The sequence below is a fragment of the Anopheles stephensi genome, chromosome 3, assembly GCF_013141755.1.
Source record: "Anopheles stephensi strain Indian chromosome 3, UCI_ANSTEP_V1.0, whole genome shotgun sequence".
NCBI lineage: Eukaryota > Metazoa > Arthropoda > Insecta > Diptera > Culicidae > Anopheles > Anopheles stephensi.
Genome location: NC_050203.1, coordinates 17,270,790 through 17,285,205, shown reverse-complemented (window position 1 = coordinate 17,285,205; position 14,416 = coordinate 17,270,790). Strand labels below are relative to the sequence as shown.

Sequence of the window (14,416 nt, the reverse complement as noted above, 5' to 3'; positions counted from 1 at the left end):
ATACAAATGTTCCTTCAATTGAGTTGCTGATCGTGGGTTTTATTAGAAAAAAACCTCATACAAGGATTACTTGTTGAGATCACCCTTTAAGTCTTTAAGTCTTTTAAATTTTTTTTTTGAGGAAGTTTAATTGAAGTTTTGTTCGCTTTATCGGTGTTTTCTCTGGGCAAAGATATTGATCTGGGTCCGATATCCGGCTTCTACAGAAAGAGCACAACCAGAACGTAGAATGTGTCTAGTACAAAAGTCATATACTTGGGATGCTGTTGAGGAAAATCAATCTGGACCTGGTAGTTTCTGAGCTTACGCTTAAGAGTCGAAAAATCTGTCCAACTCGTAAAGAAGATTCTGAACAAGATAGACAATCTACAGATATCCTACAGTCAATACTGTTCTTACCAGAATTTAGGAAAAATTTTGTATCAACGCATGATTAATGAAGAGACTCCCAACACCCCTCAGAATTCTTTTTCTCGAGACTATCCTCCAGCAGCACATATAAACATATGGATATCGTATGAGGTTTATTTACAGTAACGGGCACATGTAAGTTGGTTGATCGAACAGGCAAATAGCTTAACCTACGACTAAGCTTTGAGAGAATCGAGTAATACAGTAAGTGGTGTTGGTGGCTTGATTAAGTTGAGGCTAGATCTTAACCGTATGTGATATGAAATCGATGAAGAAATTCTGTTTGAGTAGTCTTCAACATTATTCTTTAGCAATGGCCATTCTACAAGATTAAAAAAAGATTGTTGACTCATTTAAAGTTGTCGTTCAACGAATACATTCCTTACGGTTGAACAACCACATAATTAAACTCAATGTATACAATACGATTCGATACTTTATTCTAATAACACCATCTTTTCTCGTTCTGTTTTCTCTATCTTGCAGCCCTCAACCCGTCCCGAATCCGACTTCACACTGGACGTGCCGCGTGCCGAGCAGCTGCGCCTCAAGATGAAGAAGGAAAAACAGTTCCGGAGCCGCTGTCGCTGGTTTTTCTACTTCCTGAGCGTCGTCTTCTTCCTGCTATCGGTGATGGTGGTCAGTTTGATACTGACCCGTGGCAAGCGCATGTTCGGTAGCATGATTTAGCTGTGTTCGAGAAGCCTTGAATCCCACGGACAAACCTAAGAGACGTCCTGTATTGATTTTAGCTGACTTTTTAAACGTATCTCCTCAATTTTAGTACTTGCCAGAAGGCTTTAGCTCTTTAGTGTAGTGCGTCAGCTCATCGTTTTTTTTTTTCCTGTTGAATATTGTATCCCGTGCTTTTTTTTTGTCGTAGTCCTGCCACATTGTCGAGCTGATTGTGTTGTTCAATTTAAAATTCGTCTCTGTATTTTTGTGAGGGAAAATTTTTAATCCCGCCGAGACAATCCCATGAACGACGGCCGGAAGCCGACGTCATCGAACCATCGGCGAATCAATTTGACAGTATATCCTCTTGTTTCGAAGTCTAGAGAATTCTCTTTCGTTTTCAATCGACAACGGCAGTGGCAGGCAGGCGGGCGGGAGGTTATGAGTTGAAAATAATGATAATTTAGTTTTGATGTTGATCGATGTTTTGAAAGTGAATTAATTTTTTTTTCTGGTTTCATTTCCTGCGTGTCTGCAGCGTATCGTTCCAGCGATAGGAGCCGTACAGGAAATTACATCCTTGTGCTGGAGGTGAAGGATGTATTGTGTGCGGCTGCAAGTGGGTAGCCCTTTTTTGTGTAGCCTCTTTTTGCGTATGTTCGTTTCGATTAGATTTCACTTTCACCCATGGCTCGATAACGGAATTGTTTCGTGCCGCCGAGCGGGGAGATTGAGTTTTAAGCGTGGTGTATTTTTTATTTCTTATTTTCCTTACATTCAGCAGCTCAATGTATGAACAATTTAGATAATTTTTATCACATTTGTTTACAAGGCAAACACGAAAGGCAAACGCAGTTGTACCACGTGTCACGAGCTCAGTCGAGCGGTGTTGCTAGTCGACATACAATTAAAACATCATATTGCAGCCATTTAGGCGCATTAATGTGCCGAGCTGCTGGAGCAAAGCGAACAAATGTCGATTTGATTGGCTCGTCGGTTTAAGGAAAGGATTTTCAAAAAGCCAAATGGGTTTTCCGCGTTTGCTTTCATTTTCTCGCGAACAATCCATCTTAATGTAGCGCGATCGAGCACCATCATCCGTCTATCCTATTACGAACTTAGGTCGGCTTATACTACCCGTTCGTCTCGCAGAAATCCCATCCGCAAGCTCTTGAGACAATTATAAACTTTTCGTTATTTTTTTTCTTCTTCTTGCTTCTACCTTACATTTGTTTGCTTGCCGTGATAACTATCTGACATGCAGCAATCGGATGCGGGGCGGTGATGAGCTGCTCGTTCTACGGTACAGTCAGCTAGTTGATAAAGCAAACGACGACAAAACTTTGTCGACGGTGATCGAGTCGCCGCTAGACAGAACGTGCTTTCAGAACGTTCCTAGCGGTACGGATTACGATTTGCAATTCTTCCGGGGCTAGATTAACGGGAAGAAGGAAAGAAACTTCCTGCGCTCCTTCATCGTTCGGTGTGGTTGATTTCATTTGTGCACAAACACAACCAGTGTCGTTTTCGCCATTGTCTTGTCCAGCAACTTGTTCGTGGGATTGGCCGCACGTACACGGCTTGCATTTCATTTTGTGCACTTCCGACTCGACTGATAATTTCCCTAAGGAATTTAATTTGCTTCCTTGCTGCCGAACCGCGAAAGTGCTGTGTTGTAAACCGTTGAAGTAGTGTAGTAGGACAAGAACGATTGAGCACAAATCTTTCACCATCTCGAATGAACCGATAGTTCAAGGAAAATGGTTAGTTCGCAGTATTTTCGCCCCTTTGCCAAGACTTCAACCGTTAGGATTGATCCTTTCCGTCCGCAACGCGGGTTCTCGTCGTCGTCGACGGTTGAATTCTGTGGAATCCGCTCATGCTCGGTACCACTTCCGTAGCAGCGACCCGGATAAAAGCTAAACAGAAGCAAGAGGAAAATTGAATTCGTTACTCTTCGCTACAAGAGACACCGCTACAAAATGGTATCGTTCCATTCCGATGAATGCCGGTTGTGTACTTTCCGCCATTTCTTTGTAACTTCCGGGTGGGGTAGAATTGCTTGAGTTCGCTTCCCTTCCTCGTCCCTACGATTGTTGTTGGCGAATTTTCACGTCGACAATTCGCGGAAGTGATAACTTTTTTAATTCCTTTGTGGCATAATGCAGCAGCACAAGGACGTTCGGGCGACCGGTTTTTCGTTCGAAGGGGGACAAACAGGAAAGTTTTATGTCCTGTGTGAAACTTCCCGCATTGTTTATTGGAGTTTCTTTCGCCAGACGATGGAGAAGAAGGTTCTCGGTTCTCCTCTCTGAAGCTGCTGTTAACTTTTCACAGGTAACAAATCTTGGTTCGACGAGACACGGGAAGTGTGTTTAAAATAATTAAAAAATTCGGAGCACGAGCAGCAAAATGGGCTGACACAACGGTAAAGAACACTGAAGACGCAATGAAATTAGCAGATGAGAGCAAAGAAAAGGAAAGTGATAGCGAATTATCCTTTTCAACGAAACGGAAATCATGATGCCGGTAGGCAGTCAGTGTCAACAGGATGTTTAACGCACAGCGGCAGGAAATGGGGATACAAAGGAACAAACAAAACGAATCCGAAATAGAAGAAAATTTGGTGTGAACGATTTCAACGACCTCACAACGACTCATTTTCAATGACAGGAAGGTTTTGGGACCACGACACCGTGTGTTCTTTTGCTTCGCATAAATCATGCTGTTCTTTGCTGGATGTTTGTTCGTCGGGAACTTGGATTTTTGCTAATAGATAATTGGAATTCGAGAACTCATGTTGTTTAGTTCAAACTGAAAAAAAGGTAAAAAGAAAAAGGGGGATTCATGCGAAGGAGAGCAAACATGCAATAGATTTCCACCGTACAGTAAGTATTAAATGTAGATAGATTTTCAAACGGGACAGTTACTGCTGAAGAAAAAAAATTTTCAAAAAAATCATTTGTTTCTGTTTAAATTTTTTTTTAATATTACCTGGTGCTGAGAAATGTAAATTTGTAACGAAAAAAAAAATCAACCTAGAAGCCCAGCAAGAAAATAGAAACTGTTCAAAGTGAAGGAATGGAGACGCCCAGCCGTCTTCAAGAAGCTTTTTGGTCCACATGTTAAAACCGGTGCTCAAATATCGTTAAATAACGACCAGGAAGGAAAATGAAAATCGGTGCATAAGAACAAAACGAAAAACTGTATACATGATAAAGGGAAAAAAGAATCTTTTATTTTGTGATTTTAGTCATTAGACGAAGACGTACTGCCGATTAGAGAGCCAAGCGTTTAGAAGAGGAAAAGTGAAAATTGGAATTTTCCTTAGCGGTGTTAGAAGAATGTTTTGCTTAAGGAAAAAAAGAGGAAACACACAGAACGGAAAAGTCACCTAAAGTGTGTTAGGTGAATGTGTAAATAGAGCAAAAATCGTACAGTGTAAATAGCTAACGAATAACGAATGAACTTGTGTACGAGTGGTGCGCATGACGAATGGAAACAGGAGAGGAGCAATAAAGAGAACAGAAAAATCTCCCGATAAGCTTATTGGTGGTGTCCGAACGCTTTGTTTATTTCGTGTTTTTTGTTGTTGTGTGCTTGTTACTGGCGGCGGAAGGTTTGTAAAATGCCGGAAAGAAGTTTATTAATTGAAAATGTTCGATAAATTGATTGTAACATTATTGCGATGGGGTCGCACCCTTTTGGTGGGGAGACGTTTAATGTTAAGAATGCAAAAAGAAAACCTGTTTGTTGATTATTGGTAACCTTTTTATCGTTCCGCTTTCAATCGAAAATTTGATTAAAAATTGAAAACCCCGGTATAACGTCAAAAGAAGGCTAAACAGTAAAAAGCCTGTTTAGCCCGAGTTTAATCATTAATTAAAAAAGCAGAGTATGCAACAGGCAGCGGGTGAAAGTAAACGTGCCACTGCACTACATTATTCAATCCGCCGTTACAATGTACTCGATCGATACGTCGTGCTCCTCGGCCGGTAGCCCACCATCCGGTACAATTTGTTCGCAAAATCCGATCCCCACCAGCTGGGTCGTGTGTTGCGGTGTGTTCGGATGTTTGCCGAAGTACTCCTTCAAATATCGATCATAATATCCACCACCGTGACCGAGCCGGGCGCCGGCCCTGGTAAATGCTACCCCGGGCAGGATGATTAGATCCAAACCTGTTGCAAAAGGATGGGAAAGCGATAAGGACATGTGAATTTGACATTTGAAGCGTTGTGCGCCTAAATGTATGCAATCCGCAAAGCGTATGTTTGAAATTGATATTTTTGAACAATAACTCCCCTTTTTTCTTCGTAAGTTTGGCTTGACTTTTAAAAATCTTTTTCACTCTTACTATTCTGCTCAGCAAAGAGCTTAAAATAGAACATCCTGATCGTGTTTTTTCTCCGAACCAAACGCTTCTATCCTCGAAATGGCAGACACCGTCCAACAACAAACTGTTATCGTGGAGGTATTAAGCGAGCTGCGCTGTTAGAATTTATGATATTCTACCTTCCCTTTCTAGCGTTCCCTTTTGCCCAGCTAAGGATGGGGCCGAGCTACCTGACCGGAACACCCACCTGTTGTGAGTCCGTCGTCGCGTGTTGCATCGTCAAAGGCGGGCTGCTTGATATTCCACGTGGTCGTCGGTAGCCGGTCGTAATCCTCCATATCATTGATGCGAACCATTTTCATTGCGCTCCTGTTGTACGTCGGCACAAAGACCTGAGAAAGGAGGAGGGAAAGGGGAGAGTGAAGAAAGCAATAAAGAATGTGCGAAACGGCGAGGGGACGAGAAGAGTTAGGCGCATTAAGAATCATGGAGCGCCAACAATTCCGGATCGATTTCCGGTAATCGAAATTGGTCGTTTCTTTTTGCGTTGCTTTATTTCGTACTACTCCCGTGGGACGATGATTATAAGGACGCGGGACGGACATTTTGTTTGTTTCCTTCGCAACAATAGAAGGGAAACCATTTCGATGGTGTATAATTGTTTGTGCTTACACGTGCTTTGGCGGTGCCTTTTGCCGGGCAGCCAATGAGTTATGGTAAGTGTTGCTCTCTTTCTCGTTGGTGGCTAATTAGATGTGGAGATTTATGCACCCGGGGGGGAGGAAAATTAAAATCAAAATCAAATAAAGCATGCTAAATGAAATAGAATAGTGCAGGCAGAAACGTTCATTTCGTTCGCAACGTATCGAGCTGGAAAATCAATGGCATAACACCGGTGGTGTTAGAATTGGCCGACCGGTAATGCCCTGCACGATTGCTCGAATATTCCACAGCCCGGTCGACGGAAACCGATGGCAACAGCTCGGGCGTTTTGTGCCAATATCATTAGAAATGTCACGGTTCGGCTGGTGCAATTATCGTACTCGATATTCCTTTCACCCGCCAGCTTAACGTCAAGCGAGCCATCGTTGTGCAAAAGAAGACGAGGGAGCAGAAGGGGGGAAAAAGTAAGGGAATCAAATCTCTCCGGGCATTCGGGTGCTTCTTTTCGCTGTCTGGCAACGGTAGAACAGGCAAAAGTATTTCCACCACCGAGCGGTTAAGCATAATTCAATGCGACACTTCCTTGCCGCTCTGTTCCGCTCCAGTTCCGGGTGGCCCCAAAGGGCGTTTGGCGCAAGCGACAGAAACGGTACAGTTTATGCTCATGATTTTTGCCACCCTGCCAACCAACCAATCAAGAGAGAAAAAAAAGGACGGTCAAAGTTCAATTTCAACCCGCGTGAGATCACCGGGAAACCGACCCGTTTTCAGGGGAATTTTTAAATTATTGTTATCTTCTTAACGTTCGTTCTAACAGGATCGTTCCCCGGGCCGTGCCGCACGGAACGGAGGAAAATTCGGAAACATTCCCACGTCAACTGTATCACGTGCCTGTTTGCGCTGCTGAAATAGCCGCTCCAGCAGCGGTTTGGTGTTGACTTCGGTTTCGGTACTGAGATAGACGCTAATCCTTTGACAGCGCTCGTAGAACGGAAGTGCCATAACCTGGTAGAGTGTGTGACAAAAGGAAGGAAAAAAGTATTAGGCAATTGTAAATGTTGATTTGTTTACGGACGTGCGCCTTCAAACGCTATTACTTGCCTTGTCGATGATGATGCCCGATTGTCGTTGCCGTTCGTCGGGTGTTAGCGTTTGCAGACGCTGCTTGACACGCTGCCGGAGGGCCACTTTAGCTGGGTTCGGGATGCGTTGCATGGTTTTTTGGGGTGCAAAATTTGAATATCTAGAAAGAGAGGGTATTCTAGGAAGAAAAATAGAAATAATCTGAGTATTAGAATAGAAATCAATACATATTAATGTTCAGTGAAAATATGTGTTTGAAAACTTCTATGGGGATGATCGAAATTGGATCTGGAAATAATCCAAGACTTCTCTGAGGACTCCTATGAGAAAGACTTTTCTTTTTGGTACCTTTTCCATGCTTATCATTCATACGATAAATTCATATCACTGAAGAAATAATTGGAGTTTTAAGCTGAAGATCACTTCTTAGAGTAGTCTATATGGAGCAGCTCAGTGTTCAGGACTCTCTTCGCTAGACTTGGCTGTATACATAAGGATAAAATTAGAACATTGGTAGCCAGAAACAGAGTCACCTGTCATGTGTCTGTGAAAAATGTGTCCCTTGCAGCATTTTTTCCACAAATTGCTCTCGATTATGCATCCGATGCATCGAGAACCAGCAGCAACTGAAATTACGCATGTTCACTCGCCTGATCTCGTTGATTTTTCGCCTGAGCCAATAAAGCTTTTCCCTACGGCAGGCTGAAGGGTGGTTTTGTGATGCTTCTTTCGGGCTTTGCATTCCGGTGTACTTTCACACACTGCTCGAGTGTGTGTGTTTTATATGTGTATCGTGTGTGTGCGTGTGTGCATCCCGTCCCTAGTATCGTGCTCTGTTTGCTGAAATCCAATCGATGGTAAAAAATCCAATCATCTACCGAGAACATTGTTGATTCTGGCAAAGCAGAGCACAACGCCGCCAGACTGCTTACTCTATGCAGATGAGACGGAAAAGGGACAAGAGGTCTTATTTTTTGTTGTTGCTGCCAAACGGAACTTGCAGACCATTGACTGTACCGTACACTGTATATGTGAGCGTGTGTGTGTGTGTGTGTGTGTGTGTGTGTGTGTGTGTGTGTGTGTGTGTGTGTGTGTGTGTGTGTGTGTGTGTGTGTGTGTGTGTGTGTGTGTGTGTGTGTGTGTGTGTGTGTGTGTGTGTGTGTTATGTTCAATATCGATAAAGGGAGAAAACGCCGAGCAGCGAATGAAACGATTTCTTCGAAATTATCGACGAGCGGAACTACGAGCACGCAAGACTGTTCATGATTGGCAGAGCTGCTATGATGCATTCGAAGAAATATGCATTGAAAAATGAGCAAATCATCATCATGCTTTTCAAAAATATTTCTTTACTAGACTTCTTTTTAGAAAGAAGTGCCGTTCTTTCTGACCGTGAGATGAAAAGCATTCCGAACACATCTTTTCATAAACTCACCCCATAACATATCTCATATCTCACCAATCTCACCGTCTTGCTCCCGGACACAGGTTCCCAGCTTGGTGGCTTTGAAAATCTGAAAACGTATGTTCCAGATATACAATTCAACCCTTTCACCCTGTTTTGATCGTTATAGTAGATAACCTGCGACTGAAATACTGTTGCAGACCAATGCCGTTGTTTGGTGCACAAATAGATCGAGGCACGATGGGTCGGATATTGGCTATTAACTGTTGCCGAAGCAATGGTTTGGCAACAACGGAACCGGGTTGATAAACGATAACTTTCCCCGGTGACGAAGAAAAAAGGTCTCCTTCGTTGCAGTTCCCTTTTTCACCTTTACACGGGGTAAAGCTTGACACGAGCAGCAGGAATTTTAAGCACGCTGAAGAATGCTACTGTTGCATGGTTCACTGGCTAATAGTACTGTGACGGTGGTACGATATTCTCTGCTTTATATTCAATCCTTTTCTTCTTAATAAAAAAATGAAAAGACGCTCGGAATTTTTGATTCCTAAGCAGATATTGATTTGATAAGACTTCTAACAATAGTTTTAATAATTCTCTATAGACGTCTTAGACTATAATAGGCTTGGTAGATTTTTGTCAAATTTAATAATAAATTGTAATCATTGGTGAATATTTTCAAAAAAAAATATTTAAACGGACATTTGGAAAATTTTATAAGTTAAGTTTTATGAATGATAAAAAATGATTTGAATTTCAAGTTAATAGCGAAAATGCGAATAAACCAAAAGCATAATTTATTACTATCGACGAAGGCTCACCGGTGGTTTGTGTCTAGGGAGCGTACTCCTAAAGTTATGCAATTTATGTTTAAATTGTCACTTTGGCTATTACGCTATGATTTTCTTGGCTGCTAATTGATGCTGGCACGGAAAAAATCTGTAAAAACAATATATTTTTACGTGAAGTTTCTATTTTTTATAACTATTTGTAAAGTAAACGGTAAATTTAAAGAAAAAAGCTCTTTAGATTGTACAAATGCTAAGAATTCAAAAACTTTATCCGTCCGTTTACATCGACAACCATTCGTACGACAGTTTAAAAGTCACCGGTAAGCATATTAGATTAGCGTTTGTTGATAAGCCATTGTTGTGACCGGAAAAGTGGATCCGTAAGAATGTCTAACGATATTACGAACCGACATATCCTCACTAGTTAACGAGAAAGCGGAAGCATGTCCTGACCTGTCTATTTTTAACAAACACTTTTTATTCTATTTCCCGTCCGCTCGTGGAAGGAATGTTGCGCAACCGAAAAGCAACAGTGCTGAAAGCGATACACCGTGCTAAGCTTCGGAGCGATGAAGCATTACTACTAGTTTGATCCTTCGACCTTCAGTGCTTCGAGCCATTTGACCGTTCGTACGAAGTAACTTCCCTCTTTGGCTTAACGTAGAGCAGAGCTATCTTCTGTCTTGTGAAACGGAAGCCAGTTCTTCTCTTTAGCTCAACCCCGCCAAATGAAACGTGGAAAAATTTTGCGTCGCTGGACGAGCTGTGGAGGTATTTAATAATGGAAAAGGTAAAACTGCACCGCGAGCTGACATTTTTGTGCGGATGATAATATTGTTTTATTTAATTTCGGTCGCGTTGGCTTTAGTTTTCTCGCGTTGGCAGGTGTTTGCCGGTAAGCGAATTCCGACCAGTTCCGACAGCGCGCTTATGAAGTGTATGAAGGCGCCGGGCGTGCTATTTCTCTTCTTGGTGTCGCGAAGATGGCTTTCTCTTCAGTCCCTTCTGAAAGGTTTGACTCCGCTGCGGGAAGGATCTATCTATTGTTTGTCATTTTCTGACCATTGTGAAAGGTGTCGCGGTCACAATTGACGTCAGTGCCACTAATAATGTGGCAATATGGTGCGGAACTTTTTGCGAAATATTCTCACGTTTTATCATGGCACAAAAAAAGACAGCACACCACGAGCTGAACACACACACACACATATCGATACTGGTACACCTACACATACCACCTACGCATGCTGCGTGGGTCGTGGGAGGAAAAAAAGTTTCTATTAACCATTAACCGATCGTTCGGTGGGCTGAAGTCACGGAAAAGTTGCCGTTATCGCGTAGACAGTCGCGTTTGAGGGGGGTTTTCTTTTTTAAAACTCAATTTCGCTGCTGGAGCGTTCAGGAGTTCGAGGGTACGCTCGAAGCTATTCAAGTGCTTAAGAAGCGATTCCTTCCTTTTTTTCAATTAACTTCGCCCTATCTGCCTGGCGCGAGGTGTTTTGGAGGATGCATTGTTCGCAGTATAGAAAGGTTTAGGATGTGCATGTATAAGGGTAGATAATGGGTTGTAAAAGAATTAGGGAACTTGAATATAATTTTAACCATTAAAATATCAAGGATTTTTACAAGATTTAAATTTTTTAATGAACTCAGATTCATCAAACTAAGGCAAAATTTGTGTAGTTATGTTGACTGTTTATTGAAGCTCTCGCCTTGTTTCTGGGCCAAATTCAGAAACTCGTACGTCAATATAATTATGATAAAAGGCTCCCAAAACTGAGCCATAAAGCAAGTGTTGTCATATAATCACGTTCTTTTATCTGTGAATACAAACTCAAGATGATCTTCCACATCTTAACCTAACAGCTCTACAGCTTATCGTGATTCTATAGGTTGCTGCTAATTGGCAATTGTAAACACAGACTTGTCTAACCACTTACGCAGTGTGAACGAAGGAATGTGCAGAGCGGTAAGAATAAACAAGGCTGATGATTCATCATTACGTTGGATGGGAGTTGTTCAGGGTAGGGTGATAAAAATTATCACAATTTTAAGAACTTTTGTGACCATGAATTCCTTTCCTAACTCATGTCGTCTCTTGCTTTGTTTTTTTGGATCCAAATTTGTTACCCCAAACGTTCTGATGCCGATCGAATTTCTATCGCTGTCCAGAATACAATTTGATCAATTTTAATTCACCTCAATTAAGCACAATAAAAATAATTCGGCATGATTGTTTTTTTCCACCGTCCAAAGCACGCATAAATATTTACCGACCTCAGCTTGAGTTTTGAGAACGTTACACCAATACTGCGTGTTCTATGTGTGGTGTGTGGTGCGGTGCCAGAACAGCTGCTTTAACGATGGGGCAAACAGCATAACCACTGCAGTAGATAAGAAGCGTGCTGGTATAGACGCACCGGCTGTCTGTCTTGGTTTATAGAACTGATACAGATGTACAGATAATATTCTACTGCTCTAGTTTCATGGTCAACAATACGTATTGCCCTGGAGCTCTCTTTGTCGTGGTAGGAAAATTGAAGGCTTCTTTCACAAATTCACGAACTTTTCACTGAAACTGTTGGTAGTTGATGTTACTTACGGTAAAGTGTATGATTTTAGAATAATAATTTTCACTCGTTAGGCACTAATACACTGGCTTGACGTGTTGAGAGTGATAAGATGGCACAAGCACCGGCTAATGGAAGTGTTTGAATCACTTTAATTAAACTGCAGGGTTAGTATGCAGGTTTGAAATCCTTTGTAAAATATTTTTTAGTTTTTTATTCGTATAATAAAATAATTATTTTTATAAAATAAAATTTTTCATATTAAAAAACTTTAAAAATAAAAATTTAAAATGATTGAGAATTGATTCAGTTATTATGGAATTGAATTTAATGAAATTGAATTTGATTGAATACATTCAAAGCAATATTTTAAAATAATTGGAGCTAGTGCTCAGTTAAGAATTGGCCACCGGATTCGCATGTGAGAACCAAATCAGAAGCAAAATTGGCTAAGTGCTTCTGAGGTTTTAGTGTTTTCTTTGGAACTACAACTTTCTTTGCCTTACTTTTACCCGTAGTAAAATAGTCAGCCCTACGTACGAGCAGGGGATAAAGATGGGGTTTGAACTCCAGTCCTGCTGTGTGAAGACCGGAGCCGTTGTCGTTTCGGTCACCGGACCGCCCTCTTAGTGCTCTATATTGTTTTTAATTATGTTTAAATTTCAGGAAAAATTTAATATTCAATTGATAGGTGTATAAGTGTTTGAGGATGATCAATTCTTGTTAACGCGTTTTATTTTTCATTTATGTACCGATTATTTCAATCTTTTTCGACTAATATTGTAACTCAACGATACTTATTATAAGAAGTCGTGTACCATGACAAAAAATACCAATAGCCACAATTCTAACGTAACTTTCGCTACCACCTAATCCCGCTGCCTTACCGAAAGGCGAAAACATACAAGTGCTGTGAGTTCCGGACGAACGTAGCTAAAAGCTTTGCGTACGCAGCACAAAACCCACGACAGTGTCGGTGGCACCGAACGCTATAAACCCCTGCCGGTCTGAGTTCCCAGCCGAACAAAACGCGTGTATTGACGGGGTGCTCGTGGTGAGCTACCATGTGCCGTGTTTGCGCATGTTATTCAGGGATAACGAATTTATGAAGCGTTTCATATAAATGTAAAACTACAATAAAAATTTGAAATTAATTTTACTACAGCTCTTGATGGTCTTAAATAAATTAATTATCCTTTTTTGTTTGGTTTAAAGTGCAAAGCAAAAGCAGCGTAATGTGAGCCAAAGCCGTCGTTCGAACCGGACTGAGTTCTGACCTCGAAACGGTTCCGGCCACATGGGGCCTGAGTGCCGGGCGAAAACAGAAAAAGAGAGGGACAAAAGCGTGTAAAACGTAAAAATGGCTCGGTTCCAATGTCGCTGGTGCTTCGTGTGCCAGGTGTATTTTCCCCTTCACCAGGCACAGACGCTAATCTTGAGCTTGCTCGGGATATCCTTTGTGCTGTGCGGACAGTGGAACTTACCGGTACTGTGTGATCTCTGTGCTCGATGACAGTGTTGTGCGTTCAGTTTCAGCCAAATTTTATCCACCATCACTTAACACAACCGTGCAGATAAATAGTAAAACGATTCGATAGTTTGACCAGCGGTACGGTTTGCAGCGGAACGATTTCACAAAGCTTTGTCGGAGACTTCGCGACGCGTGTGTGACCAACCACGAGCTGACAGAAAAACGGTGCCCAGGCACGAGCTCCGGGGGCTTGCCATTGTGTGTTGTGGCCCGACGAGATCTGGAAATCAGCGAACCAGACGCATCATTTACTGGCTGGCGCATTTGTGTTTGTGAAGCAAAGCGTTGCGTCGTGTGTATGTGTTCTGTGCAGCTCGTGAATGTGAAACGCTTGATTCTCCCCCCACTCGGTGGCGTACGGTTCGGGTAGGTGGGGAGCAAACTGTTGGGTGTTCTGTGTGGCGAAGTGTTGGCGAATTTTGCATTCTGTCAAAGAAAAGGCACGTGGAGACATGCAGCATTGTGTTGATGTGCATTCTGCAGCTGCAACGATGTGCGTGATAGGCATTTGTTTATAAATGCGTATGTGAGCTGCATTGGTGCGCGTTTCAGATTGTAGTAAGATCGGGTGTCTGTGTGTCTGGTGAAAAGGTTGTGAAACTGATCGTGAAACCGCGCTGCTAAACCACCTTCCACGTTAATGTGCCAAGTGAGGAAGTGAAGTGGATGTAGCGTGAAGTGTGTTTCGAAGAATTGGTGGTGCAATAACGACTACGGCGCGTGTTTCAATGTAAAATAAATTATTTAATGTTTAATTCCGTGTACATCATCGCTGAATACACACAGTGAAAGCAAAACATGTTTTTTCGGTATCTTTAAATGTTCATGAAGTGCTCGATTATGGTGTCATTTTTTTAAAGTCCTTTAATATTTCTAATTTAAAACGATCCTTTCGTTGTTGAGGGATTTTAAACGAACGGTGAATAAGCGATGAGAGTATACTGCGCCTAG

The 14,416-nt window shown here is 41.9% G+C and overlaps 3 protein-coding genes across 23 annotated transcripts in view; 2 read left to right on the top strand and 1 right to left on the bottom strand.

The window, feature by feature from the left end:
* Nucleotides 1-1,827, top strand: part of LOC118509919 — a 63,407-nt gene extending 61,580 nt beyond the window's left edge. The window contains exon 4 of the mRNA XM_036051229.1: nucleotides 898-1,827. Coding sequence (XP_035907122.1) covers nucleotides 898-1,101 — 204 coding nt within the window. The 3' untranslated portion in view covers nucleotides 1,102-1,827. The remainder of the gene's footprint in view (nucleotides 1-897) is intronic.
* Nucleotides 1,828-4,304: 2,477 nt separating this feature from the next.
* Nucleotides 4,305-13,689, bottom strand: LOC118509921 (5-formyltetrahydrofolate cyclo-ligase). Of its 6 annotated transcripts, none has more exons than XM_036051232.1 (5): nucleotides 13,419-13,689; nucleotides 7,187-7,346; nucleotides 6,977-7,090; nucleotides 5,670-5,814; nucleotides 4,305-5,267 (listed from the first exon to the last, which is right to left on the bottom strand). In XM_036051232.1, the coding sequence occupies exons 2-5, from the start codon at nucleotides 7,298-7,300 to the stop codon at nucleotides 5,032-5,034; spliced, it is 609 nt and encodes a 202-aa protein (XP_035907125.1). In that variant the 5' UTR covers nucleotides 7,301-7,346; nucleotides 13,419-13,689; the 3' UTR covers nucleotides 4,305-5,031. The 6 variants fall into 6 exon arrangements, with proteins under 6 accessions (XP_035907125.1, XP_035907129.1, XP_035907128.1 ...); XM_036051236.1 differs by lacking the exon at nucleotides 13,419-13,689 and adding an exon at nucleotides 11,642-11,899 and having other exon boundaries at nucleotides 7,187-7,328; XM_036051235.1 differs by lacking the exon at nucleotides 13,419-13,689 and adding an exon at nucleotides 11,642-11,898.
* LOC118509915 (transient receptor potential cation channel trpm) overlaps nucleotides 13,276-14,416 on the top strand; it is a 66,838-nt gene continuing 65,697 nt past the window's right edge. For 10 of the 16 annotated variants that reach the window (XM_036051212.1, XM_036051219.1, XM_036051210.1 and 7 more), the window contains exon 1: nucleotides 13,276-13,420. The gene's annotated coding sequence lies outside the window, so the exon portion shown is untranslated. The remainder of the gene's footprint in view (nucleotides 13,421-14,416) is intronic. The other 6 variants (XM_036051215.1, XM_036051214.1, XM_036051211.1 and 3 more) reach the window with 2 other exon arrangements.